The 24,664-nt window shown below is 40.8% G+C and overlaps 1 protein-coding gene across 1 annotated transcript in view; it reads left to right on the plus strand.

Moving 5' to 3' along the window:
* Positions 1-749: 749 nt before the first annotated feature.
* The window catches only part of DGKE (diacylglycerol kinase epsilon), a 29,366-nt gene continuing 5,451 nt past the window's right edge, over positions 750-24,664 (plus strand). Inside the window, exons 1-11 of the mRNA XM_070772501.1 lie at positions 750-957; positions 1,370-1,846; positions 9,529-9,688; positions 11,248-11,367; positions 13,985-14,128; positions 14,368-14,525; positions 14,905-14,956; positions 19,080-19,193; positions 20,185-20,256; positions 23,993-24,120; positions 24,345-24,456. Of these exons, the coding sequence (XP_070628602.1) occupies positions 1,392-1,846; positions 9,529-9,688; positions 11,248-11,367; positions 13,985-14,128; positions 14,368-14,525; positions 14,905-14,956; positions 19,080-19,193; positions 20,185-20,256; positions 23,993-24,120; positions 24,345-24,456 (1,515 nt within the window). The 5' untranslated portion in view covers positions 750-957; positions 1,370-1,391. The remainder of the gene's footprint in view (positions 958-1,369; positions 1,847-9,528; positions 9,689-11,247; positions 11,368-13,984; positions 14,129-14,367; positions 14,526-14,904; positions 14,957-19,079; positions 19,194-20,184; positions 20,257-23,992; positions 24,121-24,344; positions 24,457-24,664) is intronic.

A 24,664-nucleotide genomic window follows, 5' to 3' on the forward strand; every position in this document is an offset into this window, starting at 1 on the left:
CCGTCCATGGGATTGGAAGCCTCTAAAGCCCCCTCTTGGAGAAGGCAATGGCACCCCACTCCAGCACTCTTGCCTGGAAAATCCCATGGACAGAGGAGCCTGGTGGACCGCAGCCCATGTGGTCGCTAAGAGTCGGAGAAGACTCAGCGACTTTTCACTTTTCAGTTTCATGCATTGGAGAAGGAAATGGCAACCCACTCCAGTATTCTTGCCTGGAGAATCCCAGGGACGGGGGAGCCTCGTGGGCTGCCGTCTATGGGGTCGCACAGAGTCGGACACGACTGAAGCGACTTAGCAGCAGCAGCAGCAAAGCCCCCTCTAGTGTTCCTCCGCCCTCTGTCCTCCCGCTCACCGGCCCGCCCTTGGGCCGGCCCTCGATCTAGCCCCGCCCCTCCCGCGAGGCCCCTCCCTGTCCTCGAGGCCCCGCCCCGTCGGGCCCCGCGGCCTAGCGGTCGCATCTCACACCTCCTCACAGCCCCTGCGCTCCTGCCGAGGCCCCGTCCCCGGATCTAACCCCTCTCCGTGTCGAGGCCCCGCCCCGTCAGGCCCCGCAGCCTCGCGGTCACACCTCACGCCTCCCCTCAGCCCGGGCTCTCCCGCCGAGGCCCCGCCCCCAATCTAGCCCCGCCCCGTCGGGCGCCGCCCCGTCAGGCCCCGCGGCCTCGCAGTCTCACTCACACCTTCTCGCAGCCCGGGTGCTCCCGCCGAGGCCCCGCCCCCACGATCTAGCCCCGCCCCGTCAGGCACCGCCCCGTCAGGCCCCGCGGCCTCGCGGGCGCACCTCACACCTCCTCGCAGTCCAAGCACTCCGGCTGAGGCCCCGCCCCATAACCCGCGGCCGCGGCGGTGCCGGCCTCTCCCGCGGAGTCCGCACACCCGCGGGACTCGCGGCGACGCGAGGGCGACAGCAAGGCCGGAGGCCTGGGCCCCGGAGCCGAACCCCCAGCCCTACACGAGGTAGGCCGGGCGCGCGGGCGGGGAGGGCACCCTGGTCGCTGAGGCCGCGCGGTGGGCGGGCCCGTGGGGCCCTGAGCCCCCGAGGCGCGCGTGTGCCGGGCCTGGGTTAACGGCTGCGGGCGAGGCCCGTGCACCATGGCGCCCCAAGGCCGGGCGCCGCGCCGCCTTCCTCCACAGTGGGGTCGCTCCCCTCCCCGCGGCCTGGCGAGGACTGGGCGGGGAGGGGAGCGTGACGGCCCCGGGCGCCTCCCCTTCGACTAGGCGCGTCGGCGACCCCGAGGCTCCGGGGTCCGGCCGTGGGGAAGGCGGGGCGCGCGCGCCTTCTTGGGGCGAGCGGGGCCACCTGACAGACAGGGAGGGGGGCTGCAGGGGGACAGCGAGCCCGTGGGGGACCCGCCCGCGTCTCTCCCAGTCAGACGCCGTCCTTGGAGAAGATGGAAGGCCAGGAGCGGCCGGCGCCCCCCGCCAGCCTGTTTGCGGATGGGCACCTGGTCCTGTGGACGCTGTGCTCGGTGCTGCTGCCCGTGTTCTTCACCTTCTGGTGCAGCGTCCAGCGGTCGCGCCGGCAGCTGCACCGCAGGGACATCTTCCGCAAGAGCAAGCACGGCTGGCGCGACACGGATCTGTTCAGCCAGCCCACCTACTGCTGTGTGTGCGCGCAGCACATCCTGCAGGGCGCCTTCTGCGACTGCTGTGGGCTGCGCGTGGACGAGGGCTGCCTCAAGAAGGCCGACAAGCGCTTCCCCTGCAAGGAGATCATGCTCAAGAGTGACAGCAAGGCCGTGGACGCCATGCCCCACCACTGGATCCGGGGAAACGTCCCCCTGTGCAGTTACTGTGTGGTTTGCAAGCAACAGTGCGGCAACCAGCCCAAGCTCTGCGATTACAGGTACGGCTTCCGTGGGGCCTGATTGCCCCACAGTGTTTGGAGGGAGTCAAGCTTTTCAGAGTGGGTGTCAGCGGCCTGCTTTGATCGCCACAAAAGACTTCACCTGCCCACTTGAAGGAAACAAGTTAATATATAGCCCTAGAATGGTAGAACGAGGCAGATTTGCAGTAATTTATCGAGTGCTTCTGGCCCACATTCCTTAGCCAACCTGCCCTTTTGGGGTAAAACTTGGCTCTTAACTTTCATCCAGACGTCTCTAAGTGCTGCAGACTTTATGGCCAATGTATGTTATATTTTAACTTTTGTTAATTATTGATTAGTTCCATTTTGCATAAAGAAAAACGAAGTATGGACCAGTTAATTTTTCCCTAAATTGCAAAACTGATTCATCTTGGGTTCTGTATTATGAATGTACAATGAAAACAGGTGTCATTCCAGGGCAGCACTTCTTTTTTTTAATATAGGTTTGGTGCTATAGTGCACACTCCGAAAGAACACTTAAAGGAATACTCCTTTTGCCAGATGGTCTTTCAGGACCTTTGGCATCTTAGCCAAGCGACTTTGATTAAGCCAAGAATATTTTAATAGCTTTTAAATACACATGTGTGTACTTAAATATCGTCCGAAAATAGGTGAAGCTGTTCTTTGCTCGTGTTAGACATTGGTAATAAAAGGGGATGCTTCTCTGCAGATTATCTTTGCTAATTCATTTTACATTTGAGAGAATTTGATAGAGAATTTTACTCAGTGGTAAAATAGAATTGGCCTCCAGAATTTCTAACCTCCAGTTCAGTCTTGTCTCTGCCTTAAGTCTGGACATCTTCATTGTGTTGGATTTTGTTTCTGACAAGTTGAAAAGTCCCTAGCCATGTTTAAGAACAGAAATAGAAAACTGGCATGAGATAGCAGGTTACTTTTTTTGTTTGTATTTTGTTTTTAAAAGTCCTTTTTTTAAGTTAGCATGAGCACTGTTATATCAACAATTATTTCTAACATCTTACACATCAGATTAAGACTTTAAAAATATGCTTTCAACAACTACAGTTTTATAACCATTTTTACTTGATATCTTTCAAATTTAGGTGTCCTTTTGGCCTCAGTGAGAGCTCAGTTACCAGTATCTTTTTTAAAATTTTTCATAATTCTCTTCCTAGTTAAACTTTAGTCTTAGAGAATTGGGATTGGTTTAAAAGAAGACATGAAGTATTATTTCCTTCCCTTCTTTTTGTCTGTGCAGAATTAGATTAAAATGATTTCTGTAAATATCTTAACTGCATTTCAGTTACTCCTTAGCAAATAATCACAGTGCTCTGATTCTCCAATTAAGTGATCTTTCTAGAAATACATATCTGATGGGGTCTCTGTTTAAAACCCTCCCATAACCCCCATCACTTACAATGATGGTCTTTCAGTATAAACTCCAGGTGCTTAACGTGGTATATAAGGTCCTTGTGCTCTCTGGACCGTGCCTGCCCTTCTAGTCTTCTCTACCACTGTCTGCATTAAGCTTTATGCACCAGCAACATCAGGCTGGTTGTGGTTTCCTTTAAATACCAACTTTTCATATCACCCTTCTTTTCCTCAAGGCTGAAGTATCCTCCTCCTGGCTAGCTTCTTGGCATCCTTAATGACTATCTTGTGCCCTTTTCTCCAGGAATCTGTCCCTAATCTACTCATCCCTGCTCCTAATTTTTCCTTTTTGATGATGACATAATATCCTGTGTATCAGTGGTTCTTGAAGTAAGGTCCCCAGACTAGCAGCATCAGTATCACTCAGAAACTTGTTAGAAATGCAAATTCTAAAACAGATTTAGATTAGCACACAGAATAAAAACCAGAGATTTGCATCTAACACAAAATGAAATAAAAATATTTGCATTATTTGAGACATACTTAAACCAAAAAATTATTTGTTGTTTATCTACAATCCAGATTTAACTGAGCATCTTCTATTTTTCCTGGCGTTAGCCTCACCCCAGACCCACTGGATCAGAAACTTGGGCTGGGAACCAATAATCTTTGCTTTAACAGTCCCTGCAGGTGATTCTAAAGTTTAAGAATTACTGCTATATTTATGTACTTCTTAAACATGAGCCTCTGTCCTTAAAGACCTCCTTTTCCTCCTTAGCTTGTTCTCCGGGTTACTGAGCAGTCTCTTCCTAGCATGCTAGAACCCTTAACCCGTGGTAAAAATGGTTTCTTTACAATTTAGGAAATGTTTATTATTCCCAGAAGAAAAGAGCAGTGACCTGAAGTATTAATAGTATGTATTCTGCAATGCTCTGATTTATTTTAGCTGATCATTTTATGTAGGATTACAGTCTGCTGTGACCTTCTGCAGGAATGAGATATTTCAGATAAAGAAACTAAATATTTATAATCTTTAAACACAGACCAGACTGTCCTTCTTTGGATTTTATCCAGCCCTGGGGAGGGCTCCTTCTGTGACTGCCTCACATTCTTAGGAAGTCCAAGATTTCAAGTAAACCATGAAGACTATTCAACGAGATAGAATTTCAAAGGGCCATGTGATAGCTGATTTTAAAACCTGCAACCCAGTTAAAAACTACAGAATAAGGGGCAAAGGACTTTTAATTTAGTCCCATTGTCATTATTTAGGTTTCACATATTAAGCATCTATTTTGTGCCAGGTACTGTGTTGGATCCTATTTTCCCTGTAGCCTTCTTTCTTTCTTGTGTTTTCCTGCTCCCACCTCACCCATGGCAGAGTGTGTTTGCACCTCGTATCCTCTCATTTCTCGCCCCTCGCTGCTTTTCTTTCTTCTCACCTCTCGTCTGACTAAAGTAGGAAGTTGGGTTCTCTTTTCTAAGTATTCATTATGTTATTGAATAAAACTGTGTTCTGTCTCCTGTTAAGAAAACTTTTTGGTTTATATTATATTTTTATTTATATCCTTTTCTTCACTACACCCCACCCCACATACATACCCACTGTGATTAATAATACAAAACTTCTGACTCTTAGAAGGCAATGTTGGCAACTTTAGGCTTTGATCTTAACTTTTTGATTTTATGTTCTATTGGTATGTGTTAATTCACTTCATTAATTATGTGAAACAATGAAAGATAACAAGTTATCTTCTGGAGCAGAGATGGGCAAACTTTTCCTATAAAGAGCCAAGCTAAGTATTTCAGGCTTTGCAGAGCATATGGTCTGTCATAATTAATTCACTCTACCATCTGTCACAGTACAAAAGTAGCAAGAGACAGTACATAAATGAATGAGGATCTATATTCCAATAAAACATATTCCGCAAATTAGGAAGCACATATGTTTGTAGTTTGAACCCCATTCTAACATGAATTTCTTAGGTGACCATCTCAGTTTCACATATAATTCTGTTGCCTCTTCCAGCATACTGAGAATTGGTACCTTTTGGTAAAGTTACTAACAGGCAACTTTAGAGAAACTAATAAGCAGTGTTGCCAGGAAGTGTTTTTTCTTCCCTTGTGAACTTTTTTTTAATAAAGCAGTCATACTCCTGCACAAAAATACTCATAGGGTAATGTTCTATGTGTTCATAAGATGATGAACATGTTTATGATTCATGATTATATTTACTTGTCAAAACTCAGAAAATGTACGTATTTGTAGATTTCATCATATGTAAAATCAAAAGAAAAAAATCTAAACAGTGATATCCCTGCTTGCTGAGGTATTTAGGAGATATTCTAATGTCTGTAATTTACTTTTGTGCACCAAAAAATGGAGCCTTCCCAGGCAGCTCAGATGGTAAAGAATCCACCTGTAGTGCAGGAGACCCCGGGTTTGATCCCTGGGTTAGAAAGATCAAAGAAGGGAATGGCGACCCACTCCAGTATTCTTGCTTGGAGAATCCCATGGGCAGAGGAGCCTCACAGGCTACAGTCCATGGGTTTGCAGAGAGTCGGGCATGACTGAGTGGCTAAGCACACATGAAATGGATATACAGAAATGAAGCAAAGTAATTACAATAAGTTACTAATGCTGGAATATGGGTGATGGGCTTACCTGTGTTGCTGTTAAAAAATTTTTTTTCTAATGCAAAACATTTAAAAAAGCAAGGAGACTACCCTTGTATTTTTGGAAATGGTTGCTGAAGTATTGAAAGGTGAAATTTCATAATGTCCACAATTTTCTTTCCAAATGATACATCAGAATATGAGTTTATTTTGAAAGAAAGAAAGAAAATATGAGAGAAAAATGTTAATTATGAATCAGAGCTAAGGGTTGGTTTAAAGGTATTCATTTTGCTATTCTTTTGACATCTGTGTAAGGGTTTAAAATTTTTCAAAATAGGAAAAGAATAAAGATCATAAACAGTCACTCAAAAACATGACTGCTAAAACTAAAATATTGCTATTAATGTCTTATTTTCCTATCAGATTTGAAATCTAGATCAAGTAAAACACCAGTTACAAAATATATAAAGAAAACAGGTCTCGATTTTGATCATGGTATTTCTCAGGAAAAATAGAGTGCTGCCTAAGGAGTGAGTATGTTGGCTTTACTTTAACAGAACAAAGGCTGATAATAGCCATCATCTTGGTTAAAACAGTCTTTTCTGAAATTTATGAGAATTTAGTGAATGATAAAGGTGTCACAAATCAATGGGATAGAAAAGATGACTTTATCAGTCGTGCTTGGACAAGTGCTCTTTGAGAGGAAAACAGTTAACGCTTCATATCACACTCTATACCAAAATAAACTCCAGATGGATTGAAGCAGGAATTGTTAATTCATAGATAAGGTTCCAGGAAGCCTAACACTTTCATGAGATTCTCAGTGGAATCTGTAGCCCCAGAAGGTTAAGAAGCACTGGATTAAAGCTGAATTGTGAGGGGGAAAATAGCTATAGGTGAATATTTATCTAATTTGGAAAGGTAAAGGTCTTCAAAGCTTGAAAGCATTTAAATAAACCACAAAGGGAATATAGATCTGTCTAGCAAAAAATAAACTTAAGTACATTAAATAGTAAATTTAAGAGAAAACTGAAATATTTGCAGGAACTATGACAGAAAAGAAGTTGATATCCTACATAACAGTGCGTGCAGTTATTAAAACCTAGTAAAAGATAGGCTATGAATCAATTCACAAAACAAGGCAGAAAAATTATTCCGCTTCATCTAGTGATCAAAGATCTCCAAATTAAAACAACAAAGTACTTTTCCACTCATCAAATTATCAAGGAAAAGTGTTGAGCGAATATTAAATATGATGGACACCTTTGTGTGCTGGTATGACAGACATCTCAAGAAACTTAGGAAAACGCATGCCCTTTGATTCAGTAATTTGACTTCTAAAGATTCCAGGGAAATAATTTCATTTATGTTTAAGGTTGTGCATCAGGTTGTTTATACTTAGACAAACTATCTAAATTTTTTAGAGGGGGGAGGATTAAATGAATTATGTCCATGTGATGTGATATTATACATCTTTACAAGCTATGTTTTGAAAAAAAAATACTTAATGGCATAGGACAGAATTCATGATACAATTTCAAGGAGAAGTACCTCCAGACATATATACATTGTTACCCCTAACATGAAAAATAAATATATGAGGGCTATAAAACTGAGATTAAATATATCAAAAAGTTAAGAGTAACTATCTCTAGATGACTTTTATGTCTTTCTATATTTTCTAAATTCTCAAGCATTACAGGCTTCCCTGGTGGCTCAGACAGGAAAGAATCTGCCTGCAATGCAGGAGACCTGGGTTTAATTGCTGGGTCGGGAAGATCTAGATTCTAGAATACCCACTTGCATGAAGTGCCTCCCATACCAGCAAATTTTATTCTGTCTTGAAAATTGATAGCTTGGTGGGCTACAGTCCACGGGGTCGCAGAGTCAGACACGACTAAGCAACTTCATTTTCACTTTCACTTAAAATCAAAAATCCTCCACTGATATGGTGAATTACTGCTTAATTTGATTTGTGCTTTGTTGCAGATTACTAGTTTAATTTGGGCTTCCGGTGGCTCAGCGGTATAGAATCCACCTGCAATTCAGGAGATGTGGGTTCAGTCCCTGGGTCAGGAAGATCCTCTGGAGAAGGGGAATGGCTACCAACTAGAGTATTCTTACCTGGAGAATTCCATGGACAGAGGAATCTGGCAGGCTACAGACCATGGGGTCTCAAAGTGTCAGACACAACTGAGCGACTAACACTTTTACTTTAAAGCTAAGATCACCTAAAATACACTTCTAAAAATTTATTCAAGTAGTTTATGTATATATACTGATGTTTAAAACTCAAACAATACAAAAGAACGTAGAGTAAAAAGTGAGTTTTCTTCTCATTCCTCAGTCCCACTTTTCTTCCCAGAGGAAACCATTGTGAAATAATTCAGTGGGGTTTCCTTTCAGATTATTTTCAGTAATAATGCACTAGTTTAAAGTGTACAGTAGCACAGTAGGTGGAGGTAAAATACTTTGGCTACATAAGCAATCAATTGTAATTTCTCAAGCTTAGGTTGAAAGCAAGTGTTAACAAAGTCTGGTGCAAGTTATTTTACATTTTCCCTCTAACAGATCAGGCAGATAATTATAATTTGAGCAGTAATTAGGATTCTTGAGTCAATAGCAGTAATTATTTGACAAAACTGAACATCCAACCGGAAAAAAACAGCCTTAAAATAGAAGTCCAAGAGAGTTGACCTTGGGGTGAAAGAGTTTGTATCCTCTTTTTTTTTTTTTTTTTTATTTATTTAGTTACAGCCATTGTTTTCTGTTGGCCTGCTCTATCTGTACAGTCAGATCTGCCTTATCCGTGAGTGGATTAAATACTTAGTAGATTAATAATAGAAACCTAAGACCTTGGCCAGCACTATTCTCGTTTCATATGATTTAAACACAGAGACAAATTTGAACATAAATGTCTCTGCCTGTAATTTAGATGTAAACGTATAGATTTGTTTCATATTAACTGCCAATAAGAAATTGACTGTTTTGCTATCTTTGCTGAAGTGGTCATAGATGGTTATAAATCAGGAGGTTTTCAGACTGAACCTTGAAGAACTCTTCAAGTACTGGGGCCAGTTGGGTGTTTAAGCTGTAGGCCTTTAGGCCTAATGATCCTGTTCCAGCCAAAGCCCAAATATATAGTACACAGAACCATATTCTAGACCAGCTTTGCTTATGTGGATTACATCTACTGGTATTTACCACATTATAAATTAAAACTGAGAAACGGTTAAAATATTCACTTTAAAAATAATACTGGTAACAAAATATTTTGTGAAAATAGAGGAAAGTGACATCGTTTTATATTTTTGGTACATTTCTTTGGCGTGGAAGTCAGCTAGAGGCTTGTATCTCTTTCTGCATTCAGTCTGTGGATTTGGCACATACCATAAAGCTTCCAGAAAATTCTACTATATGCTTTTGATAGAAATCAAGGTGAAATAACATCTTATATTATTATTAAAATGGTTTCAACCTCAGAGACACCCAGAAATGATCTTCCCCAGACCACACTTTAAGAACTACTGTTAAACAAGTTTATTCAAAGTTTATTGCTCTATTTTGACTGTGTAGAAAGCAATTATAAATTTTTACTTGCCAGATTTTTTCATTGGTGATAAGATTACAATTTGTTTTTTTGACAAAAATGGTTGGTTTGCAGATTAGTATGATTATTGTTTCCAGTTAATTATTATCTGTTTTTTTCCTTCCCTCAGGTGCGTTTGGTGTCAAAAAACAGTACATGATGAGTGTATGAAAAATAGCTTAAGGAATGAAAAGTGTGATTTTGGAGAATTCAAAAACCTCATCATTCCACCAAGTTATTTAACCTCCATTAATCATATGCGTAAAGACAAAAAAACAGATTATGAAATGGTAATCAGAGTTTATTTTTTCTTTACATAATTTATTTCCACAAAGTTATTTAAGTCAGTGTGAAACACTGAGAACTGTGTGTGTGCGAAGAATAATTATGGTAAGCCATAATACCCTACCCACTTCCTAAAGATGTGCCAGGAACTTTGGCACTTGAGTTCTTTCAGGTCTAAGGAGAAATTGGGATGTGTTATATTTTGGGCTTCCCTCGTAGTTCAGTTGGTAAAGAATCTGCCTATAGTGCAGGAGACCCGGGTTCGATTCCCAGGTTGGGAAGATCCCCTGGAGAAGGAAATGGCAACCCACTCCAGTATTCTTGCCTGGAAAATCCCACGGACAGAGGAGCCTGGACAACTTAGCGACTAAACCACCACCACCATACTGTGAAAGTGTTAGTCGCTCAGTGGTGTCCAGCACTTTGTGATTCCGTGGACTGTACCCTCCAGCCCTCCAGGAGCCCTTCAAGCTCCTCTGTCCCTGGGATTTTCCAGGGAAGAATACTGGAGCAGGTAACCATAAGTCCCCAGAATCTGTATTTGTTTTAAGTTTTCAGATGATTGATGAACAGCCAGGTTTGGAACTCATTATTGTCAGTAAAAAGAAGGTAGATTTTTAGTCACACGTTGTTCTGAAGAATGTTTTCCTGTGGAACCTCATATAGGGTACCTGGAGACGAGAATTTGTTGCACATTAGATCCTGCCACAAATAATAGTGAACATTCCCACAAGGGAAGTCCAAAATAGACATTTTAAAATTTAAAAACATTATGTTTAATGTTATTGTGATACTTTTTTTAAAAAATACACAACCCCTTATGTCTCTGATTTCAGTCTGACATAGGAGACTGAGGATCACTAAGTAAAACCAGGGAACGTCTTCATTAATGTTTATACCCACGAGGAGAAGGGGAGAGGAAAGAAGTGGTTAGAGTAGAGAAACATGAATTTAATTTGATTTAGGGTTTTGTGCAAATCTGGATTCTTGAATATATTTCTGAATACACCATTCAAAAAAATTAAAAAGCTTGAAAATTAGAGTACAGCCAGAAAAGCACAGTCAGGGTTTAGAGAGCAGAGAAGATCAATGTCCCTTCTATGAAGGACTGAAATGTGTTGCCTGGGAGGCAAGACCAATAAATGATATAATGTTTCAAGTGATTGAACACAACAGTTATATGGAAGAACAAATGAGATTATTCCTTACTTCAGGAATCAAAAGTGGAAAGTTACTGAAAGACAGATGTTTAACTCAGTTTAAGTCAAAACTTTCTAGTAATTTGATTTAGCAGTGGAATTCCTTGTTAAGTGAGTTCCTTCTTACATGAGTACCCAAGTGTATACTGGATAACTTATCTAGAATAATGTAGAAGAAATTTATATTAATATATTAAGCAGAAATTAATTCATCTCTTTCCATTCTTAGAATTCTTTCATTTTTATATTGTACTGACTGGGATAGTTGATTTTTCTCTCGGCAGATTTACAGCACTGTTGTTAATAAGAAATGAAAAACTGTCTTTGAGATATTAAGGTCTTTTAACGCACATTACTTTTTTTAGCTAGCCTCTAAACTTGGAAAGCAGTGGACTCCATTAATAATCCTGGCCAACTCTCGTAGTGGGACTAACATGGGAGAAGGACTGCTGGGAGAGTTCAGGATCCTCCTAAATCCCGTGCAGGTAACCAAAGAGGAGACCTTGCTTTCTGTAGTAATCTTTTCATTTTTAGTTGTACATTTTCCCTAAATTGTAATGGTTGTTAATGCTTTAAGCCAGTAATCACCTGGTTATAGGGAAGAATAATAATTATGAAAATAGTATTGAGCCATCTGAATTTGTGGAGAAAGAGGGATTCTCATGGTAGGGATGTAAATGGTGCAGCAACTTTAGCAACTACTTGGACAGTCTCTTAAAAATTCAAACTTAAATTTCCCAAACCACATAGCACTTCTAGGAATCTACCCAACAGAAACGAAAACATATCCCACAAATACTTTTATGCAGATTTTCATAGCAGCATTTTTCATGATAGCCCAAAAGAAAAGCCCATCAGTCAGTGGCTGGATAAAACAAAATGTGACGTACCCATACGAATGGAATATTCAGTGATAAAAAGGAATGCTAGTACATACATACTACAAATTAAATGAACCTCAAAAACATGCTGAGTGAAAGAAGCACAATGCAGGGGATCAATACTGTATGATTCCTTATTGATCTGTTCAGAAAGGGTAAATCTATAGAGCCAGAGAGTACGGTGATTGCCTAAGACTAGGGCTGGAAATTAGGAGTGACTAACGGACACTTACTAATGGGAAATCTTACTGGAGCAGCGAAAATGTTCTAAACTGAATAATGCACAGCTCACTAAGCTTCCTAAAACTCATTTAATTGTTGACTTTAAATCAGTGAATTTCATTATATGTAATTTATACCTCAGTTTTAAAAGTAAGAATAAAAGGTTCATGCCATTGAGACTGAGATGACATGCTAGCAGCTTCTACTTTGTAAAACTAAACAACCCATTGTGCAGCAATCATTCTTTCCAATTTGTAATTTTCCCTTTCAACATTATACAACTTAAGAAAATATAAAAATAATTTTAAAAGGAAAGAGAAAGGGAAGTTCCCTGGGAGTTCAGTGGTTAGGACTTGGCATTTTCCCTGCCATGGCCTGGGGTTCAGTCCCTGTTTGGGGACCTAAGATCACACAAGCCTCGCAGCAAAGCCAAAATAAGTAAAATTTAAAAATAAAAAGAGAAAATCACCTGCAGTACCTCTACACAGATACATCAGTTGTTTTCATTTGTCCATGTTCTTTCCATGAATTGTGCATGCATTCATATATTGGGATTTCTTTCAACGTAATCTAACTTTGCATTTACCTGAAAGTATGTTCTCCCGTGTTGCAACCTGCTGCTGCTACTGCTGCTGCTAAGTCACTTCAGTCGTGTCCGACTCTGTGCGACTCCATAGACGACAGCCCACCAGGCTCCCCCGTCCCTGGGATTCTCCAGGCAAGAACACTGGAGTGGGTTGCCATTTCCTTCTCCAATGCAGGAAAGTGAAAAGTGAAAGTGAAGTCGCTCAGTCATGTCTGACTCTTAGCGACCCCATGGACTGCAGCCCACCAGGCTCCTCCATGGGATTTGAAAAACTAAACAACCAGGGATTGAACCCCAGGCCATGGCAGGGAAAATACCAAGTCCTAACCACTGAACTCCCAGGGAACTTCCCTTTCTCTTTCCTTTTAAAATTATTTTTATATTTTCTTAAGTTGTGTAATGTTGAAAGAGAAAATTACAAATTGGAAAGAATGATTGCTGCACAATGGGTTGTTTAGTTTTTCAACTAAATCCCATCCATGGGATTTGCCAGGCAAGAGTACTGGAGTGGGTTGCCATTGCTTTCTCCAGTGTTGCAGCCTAGTCCTCATAATTATATATGTGATGACTAAGAAACCATCAAATGGATGTGTCCATATTTATAGTCTCCTGCTGATGGCAGTCGAGTTTGTCTCTGCACTTGTATGATTATAAATAATGCTGCACTGATTATCTATACACAGTTTTTTCATCTTTTGAAATATTTTCCTAGATTGTTTATAGAATTATAGGTATTATAGATCCTTTCATCTTTATGTCATTTTACTCATATTGCAAAATTGTTTTCCAGAAATGTGTACTGACTTGCACTAGTAATGGATTTTTTAAATCCCATATAGAATAGGAAGCACTGGTTAAAGGTGAACTGAGCACAGCCTGGTTTTATGTGAACATAAAGGTGGCAGTATTGTACAGTGGATAGAATACAGGATTGGATTTCTATGTCAGCACTTAATTATCAGAGGAAGCATGGGCAAGTTATTTAACCTTCCTATGTCTCCATTTCCAGTAGAATGCTGTTTGCTCGTGCTTTTTAGGGGCAGCATTAGGGCTTCTCTGGTGGCTCACCTGGTAAAGAATCCACCTGCCATTTGGGAGACCTGGTTTCGATCCCTGGGTTGGGAAGCTCCCCTGGAGAAGGTAAAAGCTACCCACTCCAGTATTCTGGTCTGGAGAATTCCATGGACTGTATAGTCCATGGGATCGCAAAGAGTCGGACACGACTGAGCGATTTTCACTCACTTCACTCAGGATGAGCCACAGTGATTATAGTCTGGTATACTGCCCAGCATAAAGATAAATGCCAGCATTGTTATTTAAGCACATCTAGGTCCTCATCTAGAGGGAAATTATCCTCACAGGTGGGTGACAGTGTTGGGTAAAATAATTTTTTCCTTTTCTTTCACGTTATAGGTTTTTGATGTTACTAAAACTCCCCCCATCAAAGCCCTACAACTTTGTACTCTTCTTCCCTATGACTCAGCTCGAGTGCTTGTCTGTGGAGGGGATGGGACTGTCGGCTGGGTCCTGGATGCCCTTGACGAAATGAAAATTAAGGTATCCATCCTTAAGATCTCCTTGCCTCTCACAGAAGCACTTCCAAGAAAGTTACAAAGTATTTGTGGTTATATTTTTTATTATGCAGGTGAATATTAGAAGACCTTGCCAACCTTGAATATTGTGATTGAGTAGTTATTATTTGTATCTTTATTGCTTTGGGCTTTGAATTTTACCAAATATTATTACCCTCCAAATAGTCTGAAGAGAAAAATCTAAACTAATCCTCTGTATTGTAGGGACAAGAGAAATACGTTCCACAAGTTGCGGTCTTGCCTCTGGGAACAGGCAATGATCTCTCCAATACCTTGGGGTGGGGTACAGGTTATGCGGGAGAAATCCCAGTTGCACAAGTCTTAAGAAACGTGATGGAGGCAGATGGAGTTAAACTAGATAGGTAAGTTATACTTACCCTCAAAAGTGATTTCTTGAGCTTTGGGAATATTCCTTGAATTATAAATGAAGACTTGTGTAGTTCTAAAGTTAAATGTAGTTTAAATGTAAAAGACTATGTCAGTTGTACTTATGTGTGGACACTGGTGTTTTATTTTGTTGCTGTATATTGTGTTGTTATGTAAATCATAAGTTAGGTAACAAGTTAGGCTGAGTACTCCTCTCAAGATTTACATAGTCATTTAAATGTATTCATTTCCCAAAAGCTATTTTAATAGAAGAACCTTATCTACCAGACATCCAGAGTTGATTGGTAATAATTATAATTAACTGACAATTAATTTGTTAGTAATTACTGATTTTTTTAAACTTTTATTTTTTAGATGGAAAGTTCAAGTAACAAATAAAGGATACTACAACTTAAGAAAACCCAAGGTATGTTTTTGGGGCTGCAGTTGCTAGTGGTTTCAACAGACATGGTGGAGTGCTTCCATTGTGGCACTGCGGTGGGACACGGCAACAGGTGCTTGTCTCTGGGGAGCTGGTTATGGAACAGGCTGCAGGTGTGCCTGCTTCACCCCTGGTGGATCAGGCGGGAAAGAGTTCAGGGCAAGTGACATGGGAGTCGGTCCTTAAAGTGTAAATACAATTTAGATCAACAGAGAAAGAAACAAAAGACTCCCCAGGTAGAGGAAATAGACTGGAGGGTGCACATCAGGGTTAGTAAATAGCAAATAATACAGAGGTAGCACAGAGATGGCAAGTCTATAGTTTTAAAAAGATACATTGGATTATGGTTTTCTCAGAGTATATGCCCAGTAGTGGGATTGCTGGACCATATGGTAGTTCTGTTTTTAGTTTTTTAAGGAACCTCCATACTGTCCTCCATAGTGGCTCTATCAGTTTACATTCCTACCAACAGTGCAAGAGGGTTCCCTTTTCTCTACACCCTCTCCAGCATTTATTGTTTGTAGATTTTATGATGATGGTCATTCTTACTAGTGGGAGATGATACCTCATTATAGTTTTGGTCTGCATTTCTCTAATACTTACTGATGTTAAGCATCTTTTCATGTGCCTCTTCGCCATCTGTATTGTCTTCCTTGTAGAAAATCATAAACACATGCCAGTGTTCATTACAGCACTATTTACATGAAAGCAACCTAAATGTCCAGCGACAGATGCATTGATAAAGAAGATGTGGTAAATGTGTACAGTGGAACATTATTTCAGTTCAGTCCCTCAGTCGTGTCTGACTCTGTGACCCCATGGACTGCAGTACACCATGTTTCCCTGTCCATCACCAACTCCCAGAGCTTACTCAAACTCATGTCCATAGAGTCAATGATGCCATCCAACCACCTCATCCTCTGTCATCCCCTTCTCCTCCTACTTTCAATCTTTCCCAGAATCAGGGTCTTTTCCAATGAGTCAACTCTTCACATCAGGTGGCCAAAGTATTGGAGCTTCAGCTTCAGCATCAGTCCTTCCAATGAATATTCAGGACTGATTTCCTTTAGGATTGACTGGTTTGATCTCCTTGCAGTCCAAGGGACTCTCAAGAGTCTTCTCCAACACCATAGTTCAAAAGCATCAATTCTTTGGTGCTCAGCTTTCTTTATAGTCCAACTCTCATATCCATACATGACTACTGAAAAAAACATAGCTTTGACTATACTGACCTTTGTCAACAAAGTAATATCTCTGCTTTTTAATATGCTGTCTAAGTTGGTCATCACTTTTCTTCCAAGGAGCAAGCATCTTTGAACTTCATGGCTGCAGTCACCATCTGCAGTGATTTGGGAGACCACAAAAATAAAGTGTGTCACTGTTTCCATGTTCCCCCATCTATTTGCCATGAAGTGATGGGACCGAATGCCATGATCTTACTTTTCTGAATGTTGAGTTTTAAGCCAACTTTTTCGCTCTCTTCTTTCACCTTCATCAAGAGGCTCTGTAGTTCCTCTTTGCTTTCTGCCATTAGAATGTCGTCATCTGCATATCTGAGATTATTGATGTTTCTCCCTTCAGTCTTGATTCCAGCTTCTGCTTCATCCAGTTCAGCATTTTGCATGATGTACTCTGCATATAAGTTAAATAAACAGGGTGACAATATACAGCCTTGACATACACCTTTCCAAATTTTGAACCAGTCTGTTGTTCCATGTTCAGTTCTAACTGTTGCTTCTTGACCTGCATAGCAATTTCTCAGGAGGCAGATAAGATGGTCTGGTATTCCCATCTCTTGAAGAATTTTCCACAGTGTATTGTGATCCACACAGTTAAAGGCTTTAGTATAGTCAGTGAAGCAGATGTTTTTCTGGAATTCTCTTGCTTTTTTCTATAATCCAATGGATGTTGGCAATTTGATCTCTGCTGCTTCTGCCTTTTCTAAATCCAGCCTGAACATCTGGAAGTTCACGGTTCACGTACTGTTGAAGCCTCACTTAGAGAACTTCAAGCATTACTTTGCTAGTGTGTGAGATGAGTACAATTGTGCGGTAGTTTGAGCATTCTTTGGCATTACCTTTCTTTGGGATTGGAATGAAAACAAACCTTTTCCAGTCCTGTGGCCATTGCTGAGTTTTCCAAATCTGCTGGCATATTGAGTGCAGCACTTTCACAGCATCATCTTTCAGGATTTGAAATAGTTTAGCTGGAATTCCATCACCTCCACTAGATTTGTTCGTAGTGATGCTTTCTAAGGCCCACTTGACTTCACATTTCAGGATGTCTGGCTCTAGGTGAGTGATCACACCATCGTGATTATCTGGGTCATGAAGATCTTTTTTGTATAGTTCTTCTGTGTATTCTTGCCACCTCTTCTTAATATCTTCTGCTTCTATTAGGTCCATACCTTTTCTGTCCTTTATTGTGCCCATCTTTGCATGAAATGTTCCTTCGGTATCTCTTAATTTTCTTGAAGAGATCTTTAGTCTTTTTCATTCTATTGTTTTCCTCTATTTCTTCGCATTAATCACTGAGGAAGGCTTTCTTATCTCTCCTTACTATTCTTTGGAAATCTGCATTCAGATGGGTATATTTTTCCTTTTCTCCTTTGCCTTCCGCTTCTCTTATTTTTTCAGCTATTTGCAAGGTCTCCTCAGAGGAGATAAAAATGCCATTTTACCTTTTTGCATTTCTTCTTCTTGGGATGGTTTTGATTACCGCCTCCTGTACAATGTTACGAACCTCCATCCATGGTTCTTCAGGCGCTCTTTCTATACTCAGCCATAAAAAGGAATTATGTTGTGTCATTTATAGAGCTGTGAATGGCCCTAGAGTCTGTCATACATAGTGAGGTAAGTCAGAGAGAAAAGCAAATACTGTATATTAATACATATATGTAGAATCTAGAAAAATGGTACTGATGAACCTTGCAACTCCTGATTTGCAAGTCAGGAGTAGAGCTACAGACATAGAGAATGGACCTGGGGACGCAACAAGGGAGGAGACGGTGGGATGAATCGAGAGCATTGACATATCTACACACTACCGTGTGTAAAATCGCTAGCTAGTAGGAAGCTTCTGTATAATACAGGGAGCTCAGTTTGGTGCTCTGCGGTGACCTAGATGGGTGGGGTGGGGAGTGGCTATGGGGAGAGATGTCCAAGAGCGAGGGGACGTGTGTATACATAGAGCTGATTCACTTGGTTGTACAGTGGAAACTAATGTAACATTGTAAAGCAGCTAAACCCCAATTTAAAATTAATAATATATAAAAACAAGAAAGAAAATAAGAAAAAGAAAAATACTGGGGATAATGTGAAAATAGGGAAGAAACCTGCACTGTGACAAAACAAAGGGAATCTTAGGAGGAGAACTACTTACTGCCTCACCATAACACAGCACCTTCCTCACTATGACTCAGCATTTCCAGACCATGACTCAGCACTTTCCCTGTTCAGAGACATTTTAGAAGTAGTATTGATCAAGACTTGGCAACTGATTGCTATTAGGGGAAGCGGGGGGAAAAAAAACTTTACTACAAGATTTCTAGTTTTTATGACAGGATACGTGAAAATGACATTAACCAAAATAAAAAAATAGGGTTTGAGGTTTGAATAGGAAGAAAATGCATTAATATTCGGGGCATGTCAACCTTTAGTCTGACCCACTGAACAAGAAGTCAGATATGCAAGCTATTGCTCAGGGAGAAGACCAAGTGCAGCTCAGTTGAGGAACCCAGGCTGGACTGGGAAGTAAGATAAACTGAGCAAGCACCAATAGGCTAATGGAGACTGAAAAAGCTGAGAACCTGAGAAGTGCTGGAAGTACAAGCAAATATTGAGAACACAGGATTTGAAAGCCTGGGTGTAGAGTAGAGCTGTTTAGATGTAGCATATTAACCAGAAATGGAAAGTGAAATTTTGTCTTAAAGAATCAGCCTTTAAACTGAAGCTTTATCTCTGGAAATGTCATTGGATAGCATAAAATAGCTTATGTAAAAAGTAAATGACTCAGTTTTCATAAAGAACATAAAGACTAAGATTTATATGTTTAGTAAATGACACAGGCATGGATGGAAGCATAATCTGTTGTTTACCCTTTTCCACAGGAATTCACAATGAACAACTATTTTTCTATTGGACCTGATGCTCTCATGGCCCTCAATTTTCACGCTCATCGTGAGAAGGCCCCATCTCTGTTTTCTAGCAGAATTCTTAATAAGGTGTGTTGGATAAAATAACATTTCCTGCTTATCACCTAAGGTACAGTAAAAATCAATAGTTCAATTATACCTAGCACTCTTTCAACTAGATTGAGATAGAACTAACTTACGGAAACATTTGCCTGCTCCATTTTGTATAAGACTGTCAAATTAGATCCTTAAATGTATTTTATTAAAGTATCCATGACAAAATTTTTTAACTCCCAGTTGCAATGTTTTAGAGCATATTTTGCTTAGATGCCTACTAAATGGAATATATGGTAGCTTATCTTACTTAAATGGCAACTAGAATTGGAAGTAAATTTAGGCAAGATAAATTTTTGATGAAGCCATTAGTGGAAAAATAGATTGCATAGGCCTGAAAAGACTCTAAAAGGCAAATGAGGTAAGAAAAGGAGCAGTTTGTTTACCACAGTTTTAACTGGTTTCTAGTACAATTGATTCCTTTGGTGGAACATTTGTCTTGGAATTTTTTTTAATGACTTTTGGTGATTGAGCAACAGGATGTGACAAATAGATGCTGGTTCTGTTTTACAAATATTTGAAATGTATGAATAGCTCCCTTTTATTAATATAGTTACCAACACAATAGTATTGCTGTTTATACAGTATGGTAATTAGCATCTCAATGCTTCCATCAACCTTTCTATATTCAAAAGTGATTATAAAATGTTTGCTAGATTTGCCTGCATTACTTTCATTAAGTAATGTTAAGTACTAGGAAAAGGCAAAATTTTCTTTATAAGGTGTAGCTTTTTGGATAAACTGGGAGAAAACACCATTTAAGCACAAACCACCTAATCCTACATTCCCCTAAAAAAATGGGCTGAACTCTGTAGTAATAATGGTTCCTTCTCCCATCAGTCTCTAGTCCACTCTGTGGATACATGACTCAGTCGTCACATCAGGGAGCTTTGGTTCAGTGTCTTTTTCTAGCTTACAGGGCTTGTTAGATTGCTTTAATATCATATTTTCTGTCCATTTCTCATAGGCTGTTTACTTATTTTATGGAACCAAAGATTGTTTAGTGCAAGAATGTAAAGATTTGAATAAAAAAGTTGAGGTAAGCTTTTAAACTTTTAGGTGGTCTCTGGACTATGAACTTTTTTTAAACAAAAATGCTGAATTTTCTATTAACTTATTTCGATAACACAAATGGAGTATTTATTGTGTACCAGACACCTCTAAGTGCTTTATACACATTTTCCCACTAAATTTTCACCACAGCCTGTAAGGCAGATACTACTATATTCCCATCACTCATGAAGCTATTTGAAATTAAATAACTTGCCCAGGTTCACAGAGTGCCCAACACAGGTAACCAGCATTTAAACCCAGGTTTGTGTAACTCCAGAGTCTGTTTAACTCTTATACTGAACAGCGTCTGTATGCTGTTCATCATGTGTGTGATGACCAGTGTGAAGCTCTGTGACAACAGTGCCTTCACGGACTCTCGGAGAAGATGAAGCCCAGAGTTTAATTCCTGTTATGGTTGTAATGTATCTTTGTTCTGTGCCGTGCAGCATGGCCAAAAAAAAGTAAGGAAAGAGCCAGACAATAAACAGCTTAGGGAAAGAGTGGAAAATGAGCAGAGAAGGAGGAGCCTCAAAGCACACTCAGCTCGGAAAGCTGCTGCTCTGGTTAGACAGACTCTGAGCTCACGGCACAGGGGGAATGGTGAGATTGGCTGTGAAGAATGTTCCCTTCTGCTTTATCCTATTTCCTTTTTCCTGGACTTTGATTACTTGGGTAGAGTAAAGCGTATGAGGTAGCACATTTTTTTGTCTAATCGTCTGTTTATACAAAAATCACCTGTGAAACCACCCATTAAATGCCAGGCACAGTGTTAGGTACTAGACATACAGTGACAAATCTCTCACTGTCACTAAGTTTGCAGTCTGGAGAGAAGAAAGACATTTAAACCACATTGTAATATGGCATAAGAAATAATATAAGGAAAATATGGAGTCTTACAGGAATTATATACACAGAAGAACTGTACAAAAAAGATCTTAAAGACTCAGATAACCACAATGGTGTGATCACTCATCTAGAGCCAGACATCATGGAATATGAAGTCAAGTGGGCCTTACAATGCGAACAAAATTAGTGGAGGTGATGGAATTCTAATTGAACTTTTTCAAATCCTAAAAGATGATCCTGTGAAAGTGCTGCACTCAATATGCCAGCAAATTTGGAAAACTCAGCAGTGACCACAGGACTGGAAAAGGTCAGTTCTCATACCAATCCCAAAGAAAGGCAATGCCAAAGAATGTTCAGACTACCACACAATTGCATTCATCTCACATGCTAGCAAAGTAATGCTCAACATTCTCCATGCCAGGCTTCAACAGTATGTGAACCGTGAACTTCCAGATGTTCAGGCTGAATTTAGAAAAGGCAGAAGAAGCAGAGATCAAATTGCCAACATCCATTGGATCATAAAAAAGCAAGCGAGTCCGAGGAAAACATCTACTTCTGCTTTATCGACTATGCCAAAGCCTTTAACTGTGTGGATCACAACAAACTGTGGAAAATTCTTCAAGAGATGGGAACACCAGACCACCTTACCTGCCTCCTGAGAAATATGTATGCAGGTCAAGAAGCAACAATTAGAACTGGACATGGGAAAAAAAAAAAAGAACTGGACATGGAATAACAGACTGATTCCAAATCGGGAAGGGAGTACATAAGGCTGTATATTGTCACCCTGTTTATTTACCTTATATGCAGAACACATCATGCAAAATGCCAAACTGGATGAAGCACAAGCTGGAATCAAGATTGCTGGGAGAAATATCAATAACGTCAGATATGCAGACAACACCCCACTTAATGGCAGAAAGCGAAGAACTACTAAAGAGCCTCTTGATAAAAGTGAAGGAGGAGAGTGAAAAAGTTGGCTTAAAACTCAACATTCAGAAAACTAAGATTATGGCATCCTGTTCCATCACTTCATGGCAAATAGATGGAGAAACAGTGGAAACAGAGGCTTTATTTGGGGGGGGCTTCAAAATCACTGCAGATGGTGACCACAGCCATGAAATTAAAAGATGCTTGCTCCTTGGAAGAAAAGCGATGACCAACCTAGACTACATACTAAAAAGCAGAGACATTAACTTTGCCAACAAAGGTCCGTCTAGTCAAAGCTGTGGTTTTTCCAGTAGTCATGTATGGATGTTGGACTATAAAGAAAGCTGAGCACTGAAGAATTGATGCTTCTGAACTGTGGTGTTGGAGAAGACTCTTGAAAGTCCCTTGGACAGCAAGGAGATCCAACCAGTGCATCCTAAAGGAAATCAATCCTGAATATTTATTGGAAGGACTGATGCTGAAGCTGAAACTCCAGTGCTTTGGCCACTTGATGGGAAGAACCGACTCATTGGAAAAGACCCTGATGCTGGGAAAGATTGAGGGCAGGAGGAGAAGGGGACAACAGAGGATGAGATGATTGGATGGCATCACCAACACATTGGACTTGCGTTTGATCAAGCTCCGGGAGTTGGTAATGGACAGGGAAGCCTGGTGTGGTGCAGTGCATGGGCTCACAAAGAGTTGGACATGACTGAGTGACTGAACTGAACTGAGCTGAACATAACCCACAGACTGGAAACTGTCTAGGGAAAGTGACTGATGAGGAAGTCTTTCTGGAAGAAGTTACAAACTGTAATCTGCAAATTAAAACTTAGCTAAATGAAGGAGATAAACGTTATTCTGGGCTAAGAACAACATGGGCAAAGGCCCAGAGGCAGGAGAGAACATAGCATATTTGAGTGTGTTCGGGCTGGAGTGTAACCTGCAGGAGAGACAGTGGCGAGAGCTGATGCTGGAGAACCAGGCAGAGGCTGAGGTCACAGAGAAACTGGTGACTTGTTATAAAGGCACTTGGAGTTCATCGTGAACACTGAGTCCAGCCATTGAAGGGACGTAATCGGGATAAGTGTCAGTCTAACCAGCCTTTGAGAGGTGAATAAGAGGAGAGCAGAGCTAGAGAAACGGTGGCTGCTGGACTAGGGTGTGGTCAGGAATGACGGCAAGGGATGGAGACTTAGAAGTAGCATCAGTGGTTTTTAGTGCTTAATTGGTATGGAAGGTGAAGAGACAGAGGTCAAAGATAATTTCCAGGTTTCTAGTTAGGGGGTGAGGACAGCTGGTGCTAACCTTTCCTGGGAAAGTAGATGGCAGAGAAGATGCTTAACTCAGCTTTGTGCATGAGAGTTTTAGGAGCCACAGTCAGTGGGAAATGTTTTGTGGGCAGTTGGATATACAGATCTAGCCCAGTTCACTTTCCTGCACCAACAAAAAATAGAGCCTTCAGCACAGAGATGGCAATTAGCAAGACAGAAGTGGCTCAGCTTTCCATCCAGAGTGTGTAGAGAAGAGAAGGGAGCCCAGTACATGGCTGTGTGAAATGCCTTCAGTGTGAGGCTGAGAGTGGAGCTCTCAGCAGTGGCAGAGGGACGCCCAGAGAAGTAGTCTGGTTCCCAGAAAGCAAAGGAAGAGAATATTTCAGGGAAAGAGGAAGGGGTTGGCAGTGTGCGATGCTGTTAAAACAGCAAGTTAGATAAAGCCTGAAAAAATAATGGGATGTAAGAAAAAGGATGTCGTTGATTTAAAAAAATTCACTGTTATTCATTTATTACAATAAACATTGAACAAATGAGAAAGGCTAGATTACCTGGGTAGGAAGCAGTCTTCCAACCAGCTTTCACATGTATGTGAAAGTGGATAGGATTCTGAGTGGCTGTGTCTGAAAGTAGTGTGCCCTAAAGTAACTTACTCCTTGTATTTCTTTAAAGCTAGAGCTGGATGGTGAGCGAGTAGAACTGCCGAATTTGGAAGGCATTATCGTTCTGAATATCGGCTACTGGGGTGGTGGCTGCAGACTGTGGGAAGGGATGGGAGACGAGACTTACCCTCTAGCCAGGTATGTACATTTGCAACTGGTTTTTTATGTCACTGGTTTCTTTAAAGCAGTCTGTTCTTTGTAGACTTTTAACATTTTTACCTCAGATTTTCTTTTTTGTATAACTCATTAATGTCAGTAGTTAATAAGCTGACGGTCCACCTATGCTGAAAAGTAATTGTCCTATTGTGGCTAGTTCTATTTTACCGCATCACATAATCCATGTTTCCTTTGTCCAATTTTAGGCATGATGATGGTTTATTGGAAGTCGTCGGAGTATATGGGTCTTTCCACTGTGCTCAGATTCAAGTGAAACTGGCGAATCCTTTTCGAATAGGACAAGCACATACAGTGCGAGTAGGTGAAATATTGCTATAGTGGATAATTTGTCTCATTTCTAAGCCATTGAGGTTTAGAAGATAATATACTATAGCTTTCCCTAAACAAACATGTGGTTTACAGCCCATGCTATCGGTCATCCTGTACCCGGGCTGAGTAGGATGGGGAAAGACAGGAAATATGGCCCTCAGTCCAGTTGAAGAAGTGAAGTGTCCAATGAAAAAGA

Source organism: Bos indicus, chromosome 19 (assembly GCF_029378745.1).
Source record: "Bos indicus isolate NIAB-ARS_2022 breed Sahiwal x Tharparkar chromosome 19, NIAB-ARS_B.indTharparkar_mat_pri_1.0, whole genome shotgun sequence".
NCBI lineage: Eukaryota > Metazoa > Chordata > Mammalia > Artiodactyla > Bovidae > Bos > Bos indicus.